This window comes from Acanthaster planci, linkage group LG06, assembly GCF_054643075.1.
Source record: "Acanthaster planci isolate LZ-2023a linkage group LG06, COTS_SCS, whole genome shotgun sequence".
NCBI lineage: Eukaryota > Metazoa > Echinodermata > Asteroidea > Valvatida > Acanthasteridae > Acanthaster > Acanthaster planci.
In genome coordinates, this window is record NC_141782.1 from 7,478,461 (window position 1) to 7,502,058 (window position 23,598).

Below are 23,598 nucleotides of genomic sequence, written 5' to 3' on the forward strand. Positions count from 1 at the left end.
CAATTCTCTAGTCCTTTATGTGTGTTTAATTGATTCCTGTGGCATTTGGATTGTACATGAACATGTACAACTACACGAAGCCACAAGATTTGAATGCCTTCTACAATGTTTTTATAGCTTTGTTTTTCAAGTTTGTTATAGCCCATTTCAAAAATGTAGATTTGAAGTTAAACCAATGATGCAGAGAAAACCTGATACAGCAGAATTCTTTCATGGTTGTTTTTGTGGGAGTAACATTTTGGTACAAGTTGATGTACGGCACTGGCTCCTAGTCGGAGGCTATTCCGTGGTGAGCGTGTGAGACCACAGGTGTTCCTGACTTCATCCGGCCTTCAGTAGAAGGTGGGAGGAAACACACTTGTTTGTCAGATATAATCACCCTGATGTCTCCCAAACAGTACCCTTGCATAAGTCATGTCCTGTTGATCACTGGGCCTTCTCCTCACAGGAAATACATAGGAGTCAGTGAGCAAAACAATTGCATGGATTCCTCAAGCTTTGCAATGAGGTATGAGTGATTGTTTCCCTTGAAGTTGATGTGCTAATGGATACATTGTGACTAATTGTGCTTGGAATCGTGAGAAATTTAAGGACAGATAATTGGTGGACATTTCCCATCTTCAAGTCATCCCTTGCCTTAGTAGGCTTCAGTTTTTAAGCCCCTGTCAATTACACTGCTAGCATATTTTGTCAGTAGGCTTGGCTAATTACCATGCGACTTGTAAGCCAGAGATAGGAGTTACGGAGGCAGATAATGTAAGCTAAATCAAATTCAGTAAAATGTTCATGGTGTGCAGAGTTAAGGATTTCAAAGTTTTTGCTCAGCAATTTCTTTGAAATTCTGTCATGCTCATCTGCTTATTTTCCTCATATTTGTGCAACACAAGTATGAAAATTTTTGTGTATTAACATCATAGGTACATGTACCAACTCAAGAAAGGATAACAGCGCCTACTAGAGAAGGTTCCATAACCCCTGATGAGTCATGGTGCAAATCCAACATCACATGATATTCACTGTCTAGAGCTTCTCGACTGTCTGATTATATCATCAGGATTCCGTTCCCTTATCATTGATGTCATGATGATATCCTGTCCTTCAATGCTCATCCATAAACACGCCACCAACCCAGGAAGCTCTCAATACCATGTCAGCTGAAAAACCTATGCTCAATACAAGTTGCTCCCCCAACAGGTGCCCGTTTCTCTTGGACCTATAAAAAGTCTTCATCTGAGCTGAAACCTGCTTCCTTAAGTTAGTAGTCCCTACCAAGACTTGCACTGTCTGAGGTTGTTTGGATATCAGCCGCTACCTGAAAAAAAAGTGATACTTTTATTCTCCTTTCTAGAACTGTTTTGATTTCTACCTCCAATTTTGTTGTGACCATTAAGGAGGGTGGGTCCAGGATCACACGAGACAGGAAAGTAATTTCTATACATAACTGCTTTTAATAGATAGAGTGAAGAGTGGGGCCAAATGTCTCTCCCCCTTTCTTATTATCTCTAATGCCACCCTCTCCTCCTCCCCTGCCTTATACCACCTCCAATCTGTCCCAGGGTTTCTATCTGGCCAAATGAAGCTTCAAATTAAAAACGTGTATCCTCTTCAGTTTAAAGTTGTCAAGAGTCAGTGTCACAAATTCCCTCTTGTTGCCGTTTGGGAACTTTGTCAGCCAGCATTAAGTGGATAACTAATTTTTTTTTTTTTTTCACATTGTCATGTGAAAAGACTTTACATATGTAAGTTGTAGGTAGTTTCTCCTCTTTCAGGGCCAGTGGATTTGTCAAGGGGAGGGGCACGGGGAAGTTGTAGAGATTTCTTGCTATGGATCTATGATAGAATTGATTAGGAAATGGGCCATTTGTCATCCAGCTGCATGGAGGCTCAGTAATATTGCTTTGTTTGTTGACAGTTGCAAATGGTCAGTTGTGAGCACACAGCTGTGGGGTTTGTGGCACTAAACATTTAAATGCACGTTATGCGATTTATCTAATTTTTAGGTCTTGTTTGAGGCCATTGTCTGCTGTGACCCAAAAGGTTTTACTCTGAGTTTTCATCCTCTGTTCTCTTTGTAGTGGACAAGAAAAACGTATTGCAGATTGAAATTATTTCAGCTCCGTTTTAAGTCATGCAGCTTTTATACATTGTGTGAACATGCACATTGAGAAACAAATGTTCAGTTTTTGTGCATGGGGCTTGATGTTAAACTGCTTCTCGTGTTTCCTGTGGACTGGCAGCTTCACTGAAGTGTACTCACTGACTGTCATGAGTAGAACACACACAGTGCTCCACTGTTCTTTGCAGATCCTAGTCCCTGTCATTTTGTTCTCAGCTGTTTCCTTCCATTTCTTTATCCGCAATCAAGGATTGGTCATTGTGGTTCTTGTGCTTTATAATAGTGAGGTAAGTTTGTACTAGTTTCCACAAAACTCAAGCACCAAGATATTTTCTTTTCAAACTTACAGAGCAATTATTTAGTTAATAAAACTAAGCAGGTTGTCAAATTCTGTGCCTTTGTCAGTCTTTCCTGGAACCTCAACTTGTTAATTCTATTGCAGTACTAAAATCCTTGAAGTTTCAGGATGCAGCTTTACACTCATGTCAACATTAGGTTGGCAGTCATTCTCTGAATGGTGAACATTTGTTCTTCACTGTCAGAGTTAGTTCAGTACCCAAGTACAGTGGAGGCCTCGTCAGTGTTGTGTTCATTGGATCAGATTCTACAAGCTGGAGCCACACCAGTTCATTCAGTGTTTGAGATAATTCTGTAATTGCCCTGGTGTGCATTTACAACTTGCTTCCTTTCAAACAAACGAATATTACTCATGTCAAACATTATGCTATTTTATTTGCTCAAACATCCAACAAATGTGGGTTGTGGCCTACTTTTTCCAGGCCCAGTTTTGTACAAGTTCGATGGCCCATTCTTTAATGTGGAAAAGTTTTGTCCATATCTTGGTTGCCTGCTCTGTGAAAACTTGGCAGCTAGAGCAAAAAGCCTTTTTTTTCTGGACATCTGTCACACACACCACTCCTCTCACTCTCCTCAAGTTTGTTGAAGGGATAAAACCTGGTAGAAACCCAGTTACCAATCTCCTTGTTTTTTTTCACTATATGAGCAAACATGGCCTGTGGGGTAATCTCCGATTAACACAGTAACTTATCCTGGAACGGAGGAAGATCAAGATGCAGTGTGATTGGTCGTTTCTGTCCTTTGGTGGTAAGGGGAGGGAGTTGGTGGTGACAAAGTGAGCTTAGAAACAACTTAAAAGTGAAGTTAGGGGAAAGTTTTTGGAGTTCGTTTTTTTAGGGAAGTTGGTCAGGATGGAGGCACAGCTTTGATACTTGTGTTGATAAGTTTACCGTCAGATCTTGCTGATCTTTTTTGAATGCTTGACATCAGTCAGTAGACTTTGTACAACCAATGTCTTTGTAGCTCTGTGTAACTAGCACTGTTTACATTGGAATGACCAGAGGTGCACTGACTTGAGCAGGTGTTGTTATTGTCAACATTGTGTTCATTCAGCAGTTGCTTTGCTATGGTGAGCAGAAATCTTTCCTTTTTTTGGTCTGTGCCTCGTGATTCTTTCATAAAAATAGATTTACATTTTATTTTAGATTATGATATTTTGATTCCTTAGGAGTCAGGACAGTGGCCATGTTAAGTTTTATTTAGAACTGTGTAATTTTATTTTGGTTAGATAACTTTGTTTTGTTTCTATTTTGAGGAAAAGGTTTAGATTTTTTTCCCTGTTGACACATGCTTGCCTGTTTCTGTGCAGTTTGCTATAAGATGCAAGTCAAATTTGAACACCAGTCACTGATTTGTATTTTGGACCTTGCAGCTTGTTATTAGAAGAGTTTTGGTTTTTGTGGATGGTACATTATGGGCACATTGGATGGGTGCTTCCAGTATCTCATATCACTTGTTGCTATTTCCAGTCTGTTTAACTGAGCATTATTCACAGTTATGCATTATTCCAAAAACTCTTTACTCATCCTTGAAAGCTGATAGATCTCTGTTCCAGTTTAGAATTGACTTATTGTTCTCCCTGCACCTTAATGAATTGGTATTTAATTTGTGTTTGGTGGCTTACACGCAGACTGGGATGTGTGGACAGGGGTAGGAACTCTGTAAGCTGTGAACTCTTATCAATGGTGCCACATTATCTAGCCTCTTCACTGGTTGTGCAAGCAGATACAAGATAAGAATGGTTATTAATTCCTATGCAGTGTGTGATAAGTGGTCTGGTTTGTACAGGGAGGTGGTGTCCAATAATAGCCTTGTGCTGTTATTTCTTCTTAAAAAGTTACCGCTTGTTAGTGTAGTCTGAACTTTCTGATGCAGCATCATGCAGTCTGGAAATGACCTTTTGCGTGGAAGGTAAGAGGACTTGGTCTGATTTCAGTAATGTTATATGTTTAGGAAGAAATACGTGTGGAAGATGTAATATTTTATTCCTTTCTTCCAGGAAAGTTGTATAGAATAGAATATTCATCATCGGACAGTCTTTTGATGCAGAGGCAAATTTTCATGCTATTGGCTGTAAACAGAAAACATGGCTTCTAACAGCTTTGTTATCCACAACTGGGCTACTATTGGGGTGCATTATTTTACACTGGAATGCTGAAGAAAGAGCCCGGCAATTGCCATTGCTTGACACAATGTTTGTTCATTAAATAAAGCATCAGGCTATTGTAGAGTTGGGGGGAGATAAATTAACAACTTTGTTTGTATTTGCCAACTGAAGACATTTTGTCCTGTACAGTTCTTTTGTTTTGCATCATCAGTTAACAACCCAAACATACATTTTTGCAATATATAGAAGTTCTGTTGGTCTTGGATGTTAACAAACTTTGTGTTGTTTTTGTTGCTTCAAAACAATGCCATTCGAATACGTTACCTTTCGGCAGGTTGCATGTTTATCTTCAATTTGTGACAGACATGAATGGACAAAACAGTTTGCTCTTTTTTAGAAATAGTTCAAATGGAAATAATCTCAAGAGTGTGTCATGTGAAAGCCCCTTTTGTCCAGGGGCCCACATATATACAAAATTGAGTGTTCCTGCCTTACCGCTCGACAGTGATTCCACTCCACCCCTTCAGTAAGCACAGAAAGTCACATAAACACCGAGGGGCGGAACTCTTTCCCTTTCAGAGTTGAACAAGTTTCTTCCATGACAGAAACCCAAACACAAGGTCATACATTGTACACTCAGTTCTCCAATGTTTATGTAATGTTACTAAGCTGCTTTATATTTCTATTTTGGGGCCTTGGTCCGTGAATCAGCTGTTTTTTGGGGGTTGTTTTGTTACCAAACAACCCATATTGCATGTTCCAAACACTTTGGAGAAGTACTTTGCGTGCTCACCCCAGACTAAAACATACATTGCGTGACTCACAGCTATGGTGACGTCAATGCCAGAGACAAGACATTTGATAAATTTGTTCTTGACAAAATGTTCACAATCATTGGTTTTGAACATGATATGATATCGGGATCTGCATAAAGGAGAAAAATGGTACGTTTAATTAATTGTTGCTGTTATCTGGAGTTAGGACAACAATAAGGGAAAAAATTAGATTAGAGGCAGCTTTGTTTGTTTTAGAAAAACTTCCCGAATTGTTTTGATGAAGCTTAGCAACCGCTCTGACAGTAGATGACCACCCATCTTTGACCTAGTTGAATGTTTGGAGAAGCAAAATTGATGAGATGTCAGTAAGCAACATTAATTTTACTTCACGGTCTGAAGTTCTACCGTTATTTTTGAAACAGCATTGCCTGCCGGGGGGACAAAATGTTGGTGAAATAGTTTGGTACATGAACAGAGTTTCAAACTTTGCACATGTCTTTGGTTGTTTAGTTACCATGTCAGTCCATGGAAATTGTGCAGCAGGCGCTTTGATTATGTGGTTTGTAACATGAGACTGCCTATCTCTGTTAAACCTGTTCTCTCTTTTCATTTTAGGCATATGAATGGGCTCTTGATGGAATGAAATTTGTAGCAGTGCTCGGCCATGAGAAGAGTAATACTAGAGAGCAATGCCGCATTCAGCTATGCACCCTTGAGAAGTACCTGCGTGACAACCCACCCACTGCCCAGGACGATTTTGTGGAGATGTGCAAACTGTCCAAGCAACTAGGCAAGGAGCAGTGCATCCAGCAGTGCGACTTTGCCAAGCGGCGGTGCCAGGAGACCCACGGCATGATGCAGGATAAGATGGACAAGCTGCATGGCATGCTGCGCAGCCCCCGGTCCAGTTCCAAGCTCGGCTTGGAGTGGGGAGACCGGAACCGGACAGAGAGAGATGAGACGGTGTATGAGAGGAGCTCCTCTGTTACATTTGATGCAGCAGGGAGTCTCACACCGCAGAAGGGCACTCAGGGTGGGGGACAGGACCCAGAGGGGCCATTCAGTAAGGCAGAGCTGCTGCGTAAGGGGAGTCGGTCTGCCCCACCCAAGCAGCATAGAGACTCCCTGCACAGTAATGGCTCGGTGGACTCAGGGATATCTGTTGGGGATAAGAACCTTGACAGAGGAGCTCTACTGACATCTCCAACATCCATGGATTCGCCCCACGAGTTCTCTGTTAGGCAACGCAAGATGGCTGCTCTAATCAAGCCCATCAGTGAAATTGTGGACACTGGGAAAAGGACGAGCAGTCTGGAGAAGCTGGATGAGGGCTACGAGGAGGCAGAAACAAATGTCGTGAGACGGCCCACCCAGTCAGTCACTCACCCAGTTGTGGAACCCAAGAGAAGCTACTCGATGATGCTGTCTAGAAAGTCTGAAGATGTGGAGGATTCTTCTGAAGAGAAACAGGATAGGGTGTGTCGCAAGGCCAACATGGAGGATGAATTTCAGCTCTCAGATGAGGAAACTCCAGATGGGGTTTGTATTCAGTATAATTGTTTGAGAAGCAATCTAGAATTTAAAAACTCGCTCTTACTGAGTGGAAAGATATGTACAACTTTGAGAATGATGACTGAAACTTTCTTAACTAAGAATGCAAGGTCATCTTTATACGTAGACTTGATGAATATCTGCTTGAGAGGTTTTATTTGAATATTTTTTTGAATAACCAGAGCTATATCATTTAAGTCAAATTACTAACAGTTCCATCGTGGTCATATTTGGCAGTTTACATAATTAATTTTCTTCTCATAGAGGAATCCAATTGAAAGCGATGACTGTGGTGGCAGCGCAGTCACATGCATATTCTTCAGCTTGATGTGTGCGTGCATTTGGCAAATCATAAACACCCTATTGGTCAAAGAGGCATGTAATGCACATGTACCACCTGTCCATGAGCATTGTGCCACTGCAGAAATGGTTGCTAACTCTGGTTGTTAATTATCAGTATTCCGTTATCATTCATTTGTAAGTGCAGCAATCTGTGCATTTTTTCCCTATATCTTCCAAAGTAAACCATTCTTCAACTTTTTATAATGGTCAAATCTGTATTTTCTGGATGCCCACTACAGACGGAAACCCACTGGTCACCGAAGGATGCCAACCGTCACATCAGGAAGTCGGTGTCCCAGGTTCCTGGTACCCCACTCAAGCTGGAGGAGCTGACATCCAATGCTGGCCTGTTGGGCAACAAGGAACATCCCAACTACCGGCGGATGGTACTGATCCTGGATGAGATGATCCAGACGGAACAGGACTATGTGCTGGCCCTCAAGTACATCATAGAGGTGAGGGGGCAGGGACAGTGGTTTGGGCAGTTTGTAATTAGTGTAAAAAGTGAATGTGAACCGTAAATGTAACATCACAGAATACTTGCAGCAAACCTTGCTAAAGTTGAAATTTGTGAAATGTTTGCATATTTGTCCTGTGAAAATTGGCTGCTGTCATGCACACACTCACTTTCACTTTCAAGTGTGAACTTGTCTGTTGGATAGTAAGAAGTACGAGTTTGACTTGTTCTGATGGCATGTAGACTGGTCTGTGATGATTAAACAAAGATAGTTGAAGATTCCTCACTAACCACCTTTCATAAGAAGTTGTTAATGTTGCTGGTTGATTTAGCTGGTTTACACTAGCTGTGTGCCTACCTGGAAGCAGCCAGTGTCATTCTGGTGTACATTTTTGGGGGGCACTCGGGGGAGTCGTCACTTTCTGGAGGGGGAACTCAGTGGGTTCTGTCACAATTGAAGCAATGACTAAGGCAGATTATCACCAGATCTTTCCTTCTTTAATTTCTGAGCTGGGGGCGGGACGGAGGAGGGGAGGGGCACATATGGTAACAAGGAGTGGCCTGTTCCCCATACCCCCCCCAAGTTACACCACTGTGTGCAGTTTTGAGCTTGAATTTTGGCAATGGCGCCTTCGTATAGTTTGAGTGGAAATATTAATTCTCTCAGTATTACCACACTAGCCAACTAATTAACCACCAGTAACCCTAGATCTAACTTTTCATGGATGATCCCTCTTGACTGTCATGGGGTAGATATACAGAGCAGTTCTCCTAACTGGAGACATTTCAGTGCTATTCCTCTAATTCTTTCACTAGCAAAGGTAGGAGAGGTAGGGACGATAGTTTCAGTTGGTCACCTGGCACACTCACCAAGACTGTGCATTCTAGTGAAAGTGGGTTCTGCATACTCACATTGTGCCCTTTTAAGCCTGTGTGCACAAGGGATGTGTCACTTCATGGAAAAATGCACCATCTCTTATTAAGCACAGAGCCCGTAGCCTGTTGCACATTTACCACCATTCCCATAAATGATTAGTGCTGCCCTCTGGAGTTTCAAAAACTGGAGGAGATTGACCTTAGTGAGGGCACCCCCCCCGAATTCACACTCAGGTTGTCAAGTAATGCACAGTGCATGAACTGTTCACATATCAATAAGTGTCCAAATCACTTCATCCTTCAAACAACAGACAAAATTATTTCAGGTCTTTTCTTTCCCTCCTTCTTTTTCGACGGACTATTCTAGAATTATTTTCCAGAGATGGACCGGGATGACATTCCCCAAGGTCTGCGAGGGCAGCGCAGTGCCGTCTTCGGCAATCTAGAGAAGATCTATGAGTTCCATGATCGACATTTCCTGAAGGCACTCAGCCAGTGCCAGAGCGACCCACTGCAAGTCTGCCACTGCTTCTTGCAACATGTAAGTGTCTTGACACCATGGCCAACATTACTTTGAAATTCCCAATTTTTGTTTTTGTGTCTGTCTTGCAAGCAGCCACTGGACAGATAAACAAAGTAATAATGGCTAATTGTGCTTCATGGGGCTGTATTCAATATGGTTTGGTTGTCTCTTGAAGTCTTTGGTTACACCTCAAGAAAAAGTATGCAGAGATGTTAATCAAGTATCTGGGCTATGTAGCTTTGGCTGATGAGTCTGGATTTACAATCGTAATTGTTTCAATTTCTTGAATGTTTGTCTGTTTGTAAATGTGGTCCAAGATGGTAGAGGTTTCGGCAGCACGTATACCCTTGGATGTTATACAGTCCCATCGCCAACTTGAGGCATTAAGGGTGGCCACAGTGTCAGCTAGTATGGCCACTGACATTAGAGGATTTCTTAAGATATTTTTATGCTCATGCCTTTTACTGATAGGGGGAGCTTCCTGTGGTGATGGGTATGATGGGGGAAATTCCCATGTTGATGGGTGTGATGTTATATAGGGTAATGTAATACTGCATTGCATTAGCCTATATATGTTTAAATCAGGTCAAGTAGGGCCTTATCCATCTAGTCTGCAGGACAGGAAGTATCTTCTCGAGTCACTAACAACTTGAAGATTTAAAACGACACAGAGAAGCCCTTCCCTGTCGTAAACCATGAATCAAAATGTCTTGGTTAATATGGTCATGATCAGTAACTGCCCAACCACTCACATACTTCATGCAGCTAGGATCGCCGCCATGGAGATGAATCCAGTGTTTGATCCTAGCATGGAAGCCACTTGTGTCTCAGCGATTTCCCTAGCCTCATTCTTCTTCTCGGCGAATGATTTTTCAAGATCAGCCTGCAGGAGGTTGGAAAAGCTCGATATTCAAATATTTGTCACAATCAAAAAAGAAGGGAAAAAATTAAAGCAAAGCGTGTGTGTAATGCCATATTGCAGGAAGTTATCAATCAGATAACAGAACTTAACCTCATTGAAATTAATCAATCTCATTCTCTCCCTCTGATACTGCTAGAAAAAGACAAGGAAAAAATCCCCACACCACATGCATGTCTGGCACAAGACAAAGCCTCCACTACACATTAAAATGTTAAGAAAACAAGGCCTGGAGCACTCTGTTTGGCCCATTTACCCCTTGTGAGTCTGGTTTGTCCACAGAGACATGTTTAATACAGGTGGTTCTCCCTGATTAGAATCACACAGGAAAGCTTGTGGAAACAACCCCTGTGGTCACGCCGTGATGATAGATTCCATCTCATTTTTGCCCCGTCGTCTTCTACTTCTCATTTCTCCTGTTATTTTTATGTTCACCTTTTCCCCAAATGTTGAGATTATTTTTAAAGTGAGACGGTAAATCTATGTCTTTATTTTGGTTCGAGATGTAACACCTTTAGGACGTGTCTTCTGAAAATGTGATCATTTTTAGATCTTGCATTCCATTACGATTAGTTTTAAAGGCAATACATGCATTTGTTTAAGGTAACAGTTCCTGGAGCATGTGACAGCTTTTTCAAACTAAATATACTTTTTGTAAGGGTTAGACAGTGTGTGTTTTATTGACAGCTCAAGAACAGAAATGTGTATTTGTTTCATTTGTAATGAGGTTATCGCAAATCCGAAGAAATCTTTGCTTTTACCAACAGTTTTCTAAAAATAAAGCAAAGGGGTGTGATTTCTCAGGATTTATCCAGACATCAGGATTTGACCCCCCAACTTGTAGATTTTTTAGAGTTTTAAACACTCATTTTTATCTTCCCTATTAATAATTGTCATTGTCATCCTCAACTTTGGAACTCATGTCAGCATTAGTGCTAATAATGACATTTTAATGGTGACAAGCCAGTGTCAACATTGTGGTCATCTTGAAATTGTCATATGTCCCTTTTTGCCACATCCACACTTTGTTTCATCCAATTCTTTCTTGATATTTTGTTTGCACAGAAAAAAGGTTTTGGACTGTACGCTTTGTACAACAAGAACAAGCCTCGATCTGACAGCTTATTGGCCGACTACGGTGGATTCTTCAGGGTAAGACCCCCCCAATAAGACATATGCAAAAAATAGTATCTCAGTTGTGTTCATCTCACAAACAAACATTTTTAAGAATCTTACATTACACTTGTTTATTGCATTGATATTCTTTGCTAACTACAAATCATAGATCTTCAAAAATTTAAGTCTTAAAAAGTGATGGATGTTGATAAAAGATAACTGAAAACTGTAAGGATTTTAAAAATAAGCTTGACAGCAAAAGAAACTTGCCACTTCTGTCAAACTAATGATTATGACTTCTTTATTTTGTCCTGTGACATTGATTTCTGCGTAAAACTTAAGGCTCATTCTGTTACATTCTGTGACTTTTGATTCAGTAACCAAGTTGCTGTGCATGTCAATTTCTTCTTTTTTATAAAAATAACCACTTGCTTTTGGGCATGTGATTAGTAAGGGGTATTGCAGCATACCTGTGTACAAAAAATGTTTATTTCTATGGAGTGAATTTTTATGTGTGGCCTTTGACAGATGTGGCAAGTTTCTTTTGCTGTCCAGTTTATTATTAGGAAATCTGTAAAACCAAAGAGGATGTGTAATTGGTCCTCAAGTCTTAGATACTGAAATCTACAGAATAATGAATGAACAAAATTATTTGCTTTCCCCCTGTGTTTTTCACCACATGTCCTTGGTGTATTCCTGATTTTCTCTGGTGCTCAGACCAAGCAGCGTAAGATACGGGACCGCATGGATTTGGCCAGCTACCTTTTGAAGCCTGTCCAGCGACTCGGCAAATATGCCCTACTGCTTCGTGATCTCATCAGGGAATGCCGGCCCTCCGATCAGGAGCTGGCTTCACTCAAGGTAGGCACAGAGGCGAGGCTGGGGTAACTCCATGCTGGCATCAAATCAAATCAAATCAATTCCAAGTTAAAAATCAGAATCACGATTTCACTTTTTTCAGGAATCGACTCTCTGGAGTGGGAGTCTCTGGTTCTCCTGATATAAAATTCTGGACACTCCCAAACTAGTGTCATGCAGCAAAATGGTCATTTTTTAAGAGCGATCACTCCCCATGAGGAAATTGCATTAGCTTCTCACTGTTGTAGTTTCATTATTGACAGTATGTAGACGTTTCCCCAATGCTTTTTTGCCATGCATGCTAAGCTCACCAGAAAATGTTTCATCGAGGGATAGCCAAAGGAAAAAAGTGCAACTTTAAATATGACCTTGTTGAAAATGTCCCATTTCAACCCCACCTAATATTCCATGAGTGAGAGGCAAGTAATTGTGTCACAAGTATCTTCAAAATATTAAAATGTAGTTGTTTTAAAATATTTTTCTCAGTTTGACTGGTTCTTCTTTTGTTTTAGTCTGCTGAAGAGATGGTACAATTTCAGATGAGGCATGGCAACGACCTCCTCGCTATGGATTCTATCAAAGATTGTGATGTGAGTATCATGGGAACCAAGTACCCTAGCAACCATTTTACACTGCAATTAAATCAAATAGAGACATGTAGGAGAAAAGCAGACGTGGCTTTAAAGTAGGATGTAATGTTGGCTATTCCATTTTGGAACCTTTTTCTGTCTCTTTGAAGTTTAAGCTGAGGTCTCTTTTTTTCTGAGATCCTGGTACCACACAGAAAATTAAAATGGCGCCACCATTTGTCAAGTGTGAGCCATTTATAAACTGTACTCAGTGAACTGAAATGATCCTTAAAATTGAATGTGATTTCCTATTAAAAGTAGGGATTTTTGTGCCCTAAAACTTGCTTGATGTAATGGGTGTTTGTCCATATAGTTTGTGGTGTAAAACAGGGCTTCTTTAAATGCGAAAAGGCCAGTAAATTTTATGTGAAGGAAAATGGCCTTTCAAGGCCCCCCCAAAGAAATTAGGACTTCAGATGTTTGTTTTCCATTATTTACCATGTGACTGTGTTTACATTGTAGGAAAAACAAACTGAATCTCTCAAGAATGTTTGAGAATTTTGGATGTAATATGATAACTAACATGACATGGTCTACTTCTTGTTCCTTGCAAAGCTATAGCCCTGTTTGCACTGGACTTTTTTGGGCAAACTTACCGAGACGATGGGTACTTTGTCCATTTTAAGTCCAGTGCGGATGTCCCCGGAAAACTTCCTCTCAGTTAGTTTTCCTGAGCCATGCGGGAATTTTTACCGGCCGACTTCTGGCCAGGAAGAATTCTCGAGACACTTTTCCCAAGACAGAAAGTCCAATGCGGACATTACGAGTCGGTAAAAGCGGCTTAGGGAAACATACATCTGGTTTACTGGCAAGGTCAGGCTCACACGAACCCAACGCATGTGCGTTGCAAGCATCCACCTGACGTACATACATGTACACACTGTGAAGCTTAATTCTGGTTGCTGTGCAGTGATTCTGTGTTCTCAAGTCTCTCGAATGATGGCAGATATTATTACTGAAACAATCAGAAGTTTAATTTGGGCCACCAATGTATCATTGGAAGAACCATAGAGCTACAAACCCATCACGTCGTCAAATATTGAGAAATTCATAAATAAAAGATTTAATGCGCAATCATTCATTTATCCAAAAGATGTGTATTATGGATGTCATGACTGGATGTTTGTAAAAGGCGCGTGCGTGCTTGGGTCAAAGGGTGAACATTATAGTGACAATTTGGTTACTTTTCCCACGCGTCTCGGTAAAAATCCCCGACGGTGGTAACATTTGCCCATTTTTCATTTTCCCATCGGCTCAGTAAAATCCTCGGAAAATAAAGTCCAGTGTGGACAGGGCTTCTGACAATAAGTAACAAACCTTGGTGCTCTGTTAAGTCTAAACATAATTAATTAGACATTTTATCATTCTAAGGAAAAAATCAGTAAGTAGATTTAAAATCTACGATGTCAAAAAAAGTGCAGCAGCTCATGCAAAATCTCTTCAAAGAAGAAAACTAACGAGGGGAAATAATGAAACAGCAAAAAAAGGCCACATCAAGCCCAGCTAACCTGATTGCAAGCACTCAATTAATCCTGCCATGTCATAATCTCTCTCCTCCAATCCTGTTTGTTGATGGGATTAGCAGGCCAGACTGAGCCAGTAGAGGGTGTGGGGGACCCTGGTGATTGTTTTTGGGTTGTGGTAATCCAATCAGTTGGGCCAAGCTAAATCCAATAGAGGGATGTGTATGTGGCAAATTGACCCAGTTGTCAATTTGCTCCCTTCTTGGGGAAGTCAGGTGCTCCTATTCTGTTTTATCCATCCATGGGTTGGTGAGGAGCACATTGCTTGGAGATCATTCAAAGTAATAACAGCAAAGAGATTTTGCATACAAACCAAAATTGTGTGCACATTCACTCATGTCCATTATATCCGTTACCATCAGTGGCCATTTTGTCTTTTTGCATTGAGTACACATTACACCTAGTTCCTTGGAACGCTTGCCAATGGTAGAAGAAATCCAACATGGCAGCCTCGAACGGAAATCTGTTTTCAGTTAATCTTGCTTTGAAACAGAGACAGTTGACTTATAATGTACCAAGATCCTTCCCTTTTCAATTCATTCATACATAATTCAATACATTTCTTGAGAAGCAGGTGAAAAACTACACTTAACCTATGTTTCAAGCTTATTCCTGATTCTCATAGTTTCATTAAACATGCTTGTTTATTCCACTTTAACTTCAGGTCGATCTTCATGAACAGGGCGAATTACTAAGACAGGTAAGAATGAATAATCATTTTTTGAGGTACAAATCAGCTCTAGCTTGGGGTATTAGAACTTTCTTTACACACGTGAAATTCAATCTACCATCACTGTCACTAATGTCAATCTTTTTTCCTCCTTTCAGGATGAATTCTTGGTATATCGTGGCCACCGTAAGTGTGTTCGGCATGTCTTCCTCTTTGAAGACATGATTCTCTTCAGCAAGACACGCCGTACTGCCAGAGGGCATGATGTGTATCACTACAAGTTCAGCCTCAAGGTAAGCAGAGTTTTGCCCAGACATAGAGACAGAGCTCAGCCAAGTCTTGGCAACTTGGGGCTAATGTCAGGCCATCCAAAGAGAGCTCAATCTTTCTACCATTACAGGGAATGGTGTTAAATTGCTCACACAAGCTAAAGTCAGGCGTAGTTCATGTACTTAGACTCTGTACAGTGTGTGGATGCCACTGTGTAGTACCTAGACTCAGACCTGTACTGTTCATTGTGCCATGTGTAACAATGTGTGCACTAAATGAGTACGTGCAAGCTGTGGTGTGTCGTAGGCAATGCTTCTTAAATGTCTTCTCTGCGTAATGTGCTAATGCTAATTGGCTACGAGTTGTCTTGAGTTTGTTGTGCTTATTCAGTGCAAGGATATTTTGCATACACTGTCTTAAAAATGGCTCATTAAGACGGAATTATGCCCTTTGTGTCGAATTGGCACATCAGAACATTGGCAAAACTGCATTTGCAAAATGTAAACTCTGACATCATTACTATGCAGGTTGCCAAAGCTGTTACATGAGAAGCCATTATAAACTGTGCCAATGTAGCCTCTCTTCCAACACAGCATTGTCTCATTTGTACATTTTCTGTAAATGATTCCTCAGATGACAGATATAGGCATGACAGAGAACATTGGCGAGAGTGGCCTGAAACTGGAGATATGGTTCCGCCGACGTAAGACCACCGACAAGGCGTATATACTTCACGCACGCTCCAACAGCATCAAGCAGGCATGGACCCAGGACATCAGCAAGTTACTGTGGAGGCAAGCCTTCAGGAGTAAAGGTAAATGGAAAGAGGAGGGAAGGAGGTCTTTAAGGCTGGCCTCCAGACTTATCAATCTTGAGGATGGGAATCTGTGCAGCAACTGTTGTGGGGCCTTCTCACTTCGACTGAATGTGCACAAAAGCCAAATATCTTGTGGGCCATTTGCAAATGCTTGTGCTTCAGCTCACTGCACAGTGAGAGTGGTGTTGGTGTACCCTTGCTTCAGGACCAACTTTGAATTGTGACTGTGTGCAGGGTGCTGCTTCGTCTGCGCCCAACCTGCTGTCATGTTTAGGGTTTGAGACTTCGCCAGTTGGCTGTGGCTGAATGACCTGGCCACGGCTGAAATGACACATGCCCCCATGGAGGCCACAACTAGCAGCTCTGTGTATTTCCCATCGACATGTGTTGTTGCCCTGCCAATAGCCCCCAAAATGAAGACATTGCCAACCTTTAGAAAAGTTGAAAACAGAAGAGATGCATGAGCAGTGAATTAATGGCAAATGGAGAAGGAAAAGTAGTTTGTCCGAGCTGTGGCACTGGAAAGTGCTGTAGACAGGCACTACCTGCTTATCCTGGTAACTACTGTCTCCTAGTATTTTAACAGACAAGTTCTAAACTGTCTCTGTTGAAGTCTACTGACTGATTTCTTTCTGGATAACAGAGGCAAGACAGGCTCAGCTGTCATCCATGGGTGTTGGCAGTAAACCCTGCCTGGATATCAAGCCCAACGAGGATAGAATCAATGACAGGGCCATCAACATGAGACACAGAGGTAAAAAGACCTTGTTACACATTGTGCTGCATTGCTGAGAGTAGCTTGTTGGAATTTCAGAGAAATGTACACACTCGGCTTTTCACATCTACATGTACAGTCTATGCTGTTTTGGCATCAGTGAGTATCAGGTAGAATGTGCACAATTCAAAGGCTATCGTGGACTTTGCAGAGGAAAGCAGGAAGTATGAAATCTTGAAAATCATGATATTCATGGTGTAATTTTAGGAGAAACTTTCTTCCAACATGATGTGAAGTGGGATAGTGACCTTACATGCTATTTTCTGTAAGGTTTCTTGTGACACTCATCATAGACATACTGAAGTCTGCTTGGGAGTAGAACAGTTAAGAGGCTGAGGCTGGTTTTGATTTGCATTCTAAGTCATTCATTCTTGCTTCCATATCTTTGATTACAGCCCCAAGGATGAGAAACTCTATTGCCATCTCCTCCTTCAGTCCCAGCCAACTCCTCAACCCCTACACCTTCTCCAGCCTCTCCCTGACCAGCACCAGCCTGTCCACCAGCCCCGCCCGAACGCGTCGTTCAATTGCAGCCTCATCATCAGCAATCATAGGAGTGTCAGGAACAACAAAGGCCCCACATGCTGTGCTGAGCAGGCCTCTGATCAGCAATGAGCTCTTGGAGGAATGCATCGCTGAGACCGAGCCTGGCGCACCGGTGCAGAACTTGGAGGACACCCTCTCCAGGCAAAGCTCAGATAGCGGAAGCGTGTTCACTCCGGAGGAGGCGTCAGGCAGCATGGAGGGGGAGGAGCAATGTGAGTCTGTAGGCGGCAGCAGCAGTGGGGGGTTGGACGGGCCTAGGGACACAGTAACTCGTAGTGTCACTCAGGTTGGTCAATTGGGCTTGATGCTTGTATTGACTTTATGAGACCATGGTTATCACTGTTTGTCATTGTGCCATCAATGTTAGCTAGACTGTGCATTTTCTTTTCATCCACTCTTCTAACATGATGCATCTGCTGTTATATTGTGTGATTTGAAGTGGCATTGCTAATATTAGAAGGGCTTAATTAATGTTAGATTTTTGCCCTGCCCAATGTGTATTATCACACTGTATACTCACCACAAGCGTACTCGGGTGGGACTCGAACCCACGACTTCCTGCTTACTAGTGCAGACGTCTTAACCACTCGACCACTGAGCTTGCTGGTGTCGGCTGGCTGGTTTGAGTCAGATGTAGCAGCGGGTACCACAAACAACTATTTCCAAGGATGGATTTGCGCCGGGTAGAAATTAGAATTGCATCTCATGAAAACATGTATAGTTAGTACACTGTTATCAGTTAGATTGTGACAAGGTGACATGCAACTCACTGTCCACTTCCCATATAGACCACCAGAAACAGGGCACCGTCATAAATTTCTGCATGATATCATATTTCACCTGTCTCACTGTTGCGAATCATGCATGAAGGAAATGAACAAGAATGAATATGTCATCATGCACACGCTAGTCTCATTTTCAAGCAAGACAAGCAGCAGGTGGTTGCAGAAAGCTAAGAAGATAGGCGTACCCTTTTTAGACATATTGCAGAAACTACAGAATAGCTGGTAACAGGTTCAAACAGTTTAACGTATGCACACATGCATCCATTCACTTGTAAAACCTCTTTACGAGTAGTTGATGGGTTCAACAGGTTCTTTTGATGTCACTGTTGCGTGCTTCTTAATACAGCAGTTGTATTTGTAGGAAATTTAAAATTCATCCTTTGCTCTTTACCTCTGTGTGATCCTTCTCCAATTTAATCATCCATCTTGAGGAGTGAAAATGTGAGAGGTGGCAGTTGGTGTGTTGCACTTATGGCTGGTAAAATCTAGCCTCAAGTCTAGCTTGATATTTAATGGATTAGAGTGTTGCGGATCTTGTTGGCCAGAACTTCAAGAGCTTTTTTGGTGCAAATTCAAAGAAGGCAGCATTATTTGATGTTAGGATTTTTGCGGCCAAATAAAAATATCTATCTAGCGTGTTGATGGCTTTCGCTGCTATTTTTGAATTGCTCTAGTCGTTAGTAGTTTTGTCAGTTTTCTTTTATCACATCTGACTATTTACCGACTCACTCCTCCTGTGTTAAATCCAAATGTGTTGATTTGCTTGGGTAAAGTTTGCTCACAAGAGTGTCATACAGAAACTGTGATTCGTGAATCCTTTGTTTTGTGTCATGTCAGTTCTTAGGATATTGTGCATCCTGGCTGGAGTTGGTGGAAGCTGTTATTTGAACTTTTTTGCAGACAATTATTGGAGGTTTATCATGTTATTTGTAAGTGAGTTCACTCAGTGTTTGTACTGATTATTCCCTTTACAGGTGTGAAGACTCCAGAGAGGCCCGTAGATTGTACACGTAGCTTCACTGGAGAAAAGCAGTATCAGAGCATCATTGAAGTACCCGAGTTTGATGAGGGTTTGAGAATCCGAAGAGTTTCTAACTCACGGCGAGATTCCAACTCCAGCAACAAGGAAAGCTTTTAAGGAGGATATTAAGCAGAACCATATTGCAGGAAAAATGTTTCCAATTTGGCCCAGTTAATGCACGGCTTGCTGAGCACAGTCTGTGGAGATGGTAATCTCTGGGAGAGATGTGTGCCATTCTTATCTGCTCACACCCCCCCTGTCTGCTCTAGTACAGGATTCCCCAGGGATATGAACTTTAAACAAATCTCCCCCTGGATGGGAGTGGTGCATTATAAGAGACAGTGACCCTTAGTATCTATCTTACAAATAGAGTTGTTTCATGCCGGGTGAGCAAACCGCGGGATTCAGAAGGGAAGGAGAAACACTGATATGTGACCTGATGTGAGGCTCCCCTGCGCTAATGCTCACTGCCAACTTACATGTGTTCCTGCCGTGGTGTGTCAGCGCTTTCTTGTTCCTTGTGTCTCTGTTAATTAGGCGGTCTGCAATGCATTGTCTGCGGGGAATTTGGTCCAGCGCAGCGACAGCTGTGATGCGCTGTGTGTCATAAGTCAGAGAGGGGCTGGCGTTAACTGATTTGGTGGTGTGTAAGTGCAGGCCGGGGTCGATGTTAGGGCGCTCTGCACATTGAGCCATGCAGCTAAAATCAGGTTTTCTGGATCTTGGTTAGCAGCCAACCTTTGGTGGCACACCTGCAGACAGATTCTCTGATTAATCTGATTCATAGTACAGAGCAACTGTGCATCAGAGCAGTTGGTCAGCGTGTAGCATATAGTGAAGCTTAACCTGTTTTAGCAGACTAATGGGTTAATATCATAATGTGTCATAACACAGAGAAACACACAGTCATGCAGTCATGTAGTTAACAAAGTCTTGAAGAAAACATTGATTTATTGTGCAACACTGTCTGGTCGAGCTTTGTTGACAGTTTCCCTGACCCAACCTCTTCACTTTGGTATGCATAACCACAACCCAAACCAACCCTAACCCAAAAATGCTTCGAAAACTGTTTTTCAGAGAGGGTATGTGGTTTAGTCTGGACAGGGTTCTAACATGACCTGCATTAACTAGACCTGTTTTGTTCTGAGGTCTCCATAGGAAAGCCAAGGTTAGCACACACACCCAAGTGTGTATTTGCCTGCAACTGGGGACCCCCTATTGTTCCTCTTTTGTTTGTACTTTAACTTTTTAGAAGACCACCCATATGTTTTGTACACAGTTGTCAATCGGGGACCTTCTGTCAATCGCGGACCTTATTGTCCTCTATTGTTCAGGGTCCCCAATTGAATGCAGAAACAAACTTATACACATCAGGAGGAGTTTGTCTGACCACATTTATAGTGTCCATAACTCCCTTGAAAAAAAAAACAAAACAAATCCCTTCAGCCATTAAGCCCTTTACAGAAATTACGCTTAACAACTTGAGATGATAGACCAGTGTTCCTGTGACAGCTAGTCATAAAAGGAATGACATTAATTCTTACATGTACATCAGTTAGTCAGACTTCTACCGAGGGAGATTTTTCCTATTTACTGACTGCCTTTTGAAAGATTTATCATGGGTACCTCATATTGGACACATGGGGAGAATCAAGTCTGCCCACAGTAGAACTGCATTTTACTTTATTTTGCTTACTTACCACTCTTTGGAGTTATTTAAAGCTAGCTGTAAATGCTAAAAAGTTCCATTTTGTATTATCCAACAAGTTACAGGTTGGTGTTCTGTTTTTTCGATTTAGACTCAACAGGTTTGTTTTTTTTTCTCAGCCGCATATTACCTCTTTTCACAAACTGTGTAAATTGTAAAAAGAAAAAAAAAAAGCATTTGCCTTGTAAATGTTCAAAATGTGTATCTTTTGATGAACCATTTTTCTTTATCAAAAAGTGTCATCAAAAACTGCCAGTTTTAACAATGCTGACCAAAACATTACCAAAGTCTGGATTTTTGACTAGTATTTGACTTGTACATAACAGAAAACAACCATTTATGGAAATGGTGCTAACTTATTGGGTTTTATATTAAGTATTTAATCTTGCCTTTTTATATATTTTAAGAAATGCAGGACCCGTTTTCTTCAATATATCAAGGTTTGTTTGGCATTTTGTGTTTTTTTTCCTTGTGAAAATGAGGAAGACTTCTCATAAGATTGATTGAAATGCATTTTTGTTGATTTGTTTGAGCAAATCTAACATGAAACAAGGAGCATGATCGAGGATGTAAGAAGCAATGTAAACAAAGACCTAGTGCTCTTAATACATTTCAAAACGAAAACTGTTGAAATATTTTTCATGATATTTCCTTGTTGTACAGAGCCCAACAAGGTTTATCTGCTGGTCTTCCAGTAACCTAACATTTAGGAGTCCATATCTTTCCCATGGCCATCAACCAAATTTTATCAATATTTATTACAGGAGTGGCAACATTTTTTGGTTAAATGCTCAGATTTAAACTCTGTAGAATGATGAGCAGTATTACTAGAAAGAAACATTTTTAATATGGGTACAAATTGTGTAAGTTAATTTGCCTACCACATTCAAGTATTTGGAATGTTTCTTGTACTGTTCATAATCTTCAATGTACCAAGAGATTTTTTTATATATTTAAGTTGGTTAGTTTAGGACTAGTATTGAGTTTGATTAATAATTATCAACGAGGAGATTTGACAAGATGAAAATTGTTTTCATGCATTTTACAAATAATCTCATACTCCACTAATATTTTTCTGAAGCAATTCATTATACTGTACCCAGAAACGGATTTGTAAATTTCTCCTAAATACTCAGTTGAGTTTCAATCAGTATTTTGAACGATCATCCCATTTTCATTTAATCTTTCCATCAGATATCTCAAAGACTTGTTTCTCTGTTACACGCTTATACAGATAATCACTTTGTGTTGCACTGTTGATGGTATAATGTTGTATAATGATAAGTTAGTCCAGTGGACACTGTCATCATTGGATTGACTACAGTTTTACTGTAAGCAAGAGAGTTGATCCATGCATCATGGAACTCAAGTATGAGAAGGCAAATATATCCATTACAAATAGGATCCGTGTATCTGTTTTATTGGCAAATTAACAACTATATGTAGATTGGAGATCAGAATGGCAGAAGAGATTATTTTGTACTCATTTTGAACATCTGGAAAGATGAATGAGACTTTCAAAACTGTTTTCTGTGGTAGACTTTTCTGGTCCTACCCTGACATGGCGTTAATTAAGGTGATATGGATAAGCTGTGAACAAATGAACCACTTCCTGCTGGGTGGAATTTGCACATGCGGGACGAGTTCCCCGGGTGATTTTAAAGATTTTCCATTTACAAAATTCTTCAAAATTCATAACTTCATTTACTGGATGTTTGTGCCAACATGAATGACTGTCTCTAATCTGACAGGCAGCCTCCACTGACGCCCGGGTATTGCAGCCAGGCCTTCCCCCCAATAAAGAGAGCGCGGATTGTGCGGTGTTGCGTAATTTCCTTTGTTCTCAAAATTGGCCTAGTGCATCGCTGAATGGCAGTGGTGTCTTTTCAAATGTGGCCGGATTAGCCTGCAGCAGTACTGTATCGCTCATTGCTAGAGTGCTAGAGCACTTTTGTCCCCACTTTTAATCCGCGGGCACTGAATGCTGCAAACAGTGGTATACTGTTTCAAAACAATGACGGATTACCTCCGCTATTGCCAACTGAAAAATGATGGCATTTCCCAGCAGCTTGATCTTTTTTTCACAAGGCCCCGCTCTTTTGTCGGATTTCGGGCACCCCAGCTATGTGTATAAACCCAAGGTACCCAGTACTGGGCACCCCGGTGGCAAGTCATGGAGGAAAGAAGCATTTAGGGACTACGGCACTGTTGTAGAAGACTTGGTCTGAATATTAAAAGTTTCTGGAGAATGAAACTCTTGTCAGTTACGGGTGATAATATAACACTGTGAAGTGCTTTTTGTTAGTTTCTTCAAGCATGTAGTACTTTGTCAGAAGAGCTAATTTCCTCTTTTTTTAACATTTTGTGTACGCTCTACCCATTTGTTTAATTTGTTATTTATTTATTTCTGATGGCCAACAGCGGTTACCTGCCACTTACAGGCATCCATCCAACTGAAAACACTGAACAACTCCCTGTACTGCCCAGAAATTCCTTGCTTTCCAGTTGCCTGCATGTTTCTTCCAAGTGCTCAAATGTGGAATCAAGTACCCTTCGAAACAGTACAGCTAGTTCGTTCGTTTTTTGAGTGTGTGCATTTTAGAAGAACCAAAGGTGTAAATGCACAAAAGTGGGGCACACTGTGCTCAGCGGAAAACCTGAGTCACCCCTAGCATGCATTGTTTTTAAGCTTACCTCACAAACATGCCCAGTCTGCTATGCCTCGTCACACTCACTAGGGACTCAGAGCCTTAATAAGTCGAGTAATTATGACAGCCAAGGATAAGGCATACTGACTAATTACATGACGTACAGGGTCTGGACTGATAATCTTGCTCCCCCTGCACCCCACACCTA

General features: G+C 41.2%; 1 protein-coding gene across 5 annotated transcripts in view; it reads left to right on the forward strand.

The window, feature by feature from the left end:
* Positions 1–23,009, forward strand: part of LOC110980033 (puratrophin-1-like) — an 89,849-nt gene extending 66,840 nt beyond the window's left edge. For 4 of the 5 annotated variants that reach the window (XM_022236309.2, XM_022236307.2, XM_022236310.2 and 1 more), the window contains 12 exons: positions 5,972–6,895; positions 7,489–7,704; positions 8,950–9,123; positions 11,090–11,176; positions 11,858–12,001; positions 12,511–12,588; positions 14,815–14,850; positions 14,979–15,113; positions 15,724–15,904; positions 16,551–16,661; positions 17,078–17,440; positions 18,988–23,009. In XM_022236309.2, the coding sequence (XP_022092001.2) occupies positions 5,972–6,895; positions 7,489–7,704; positions 8,950–9,123; positions 11,090–11,176; positions 11,858–12,001; positions 12,511–12,588; positions 14,815–14,850; positions 14,979–15,113; positions 15,724–15,904; positions 16,551–16,661; positions 17,078–17,440; positions 18,988–19,151 (2,613 nt within the window). In that variant the 3' untranslated portion in view covers positions 19,152–23,009. Of the gene's footprint in view, positions 1–5,971; positions 6,896–7,488; positions 7,705–8,949; positions 9,124–11,089; positions 11,177–11,857; positions 12,002–12,510; positions 12,589–14,814; positions 14,851–14,978; positions 15,114–15,723; positions 15,905–16,550; positions 16,662–17,077; positions 17,515–18,987 lie in introns of all 5 variants that reach the window. The other variant, XM_022236312.2, reaches the window with a different exon arrangement.
* Positions 23,010–23,598: the final 589 nt, after the last annotated feature.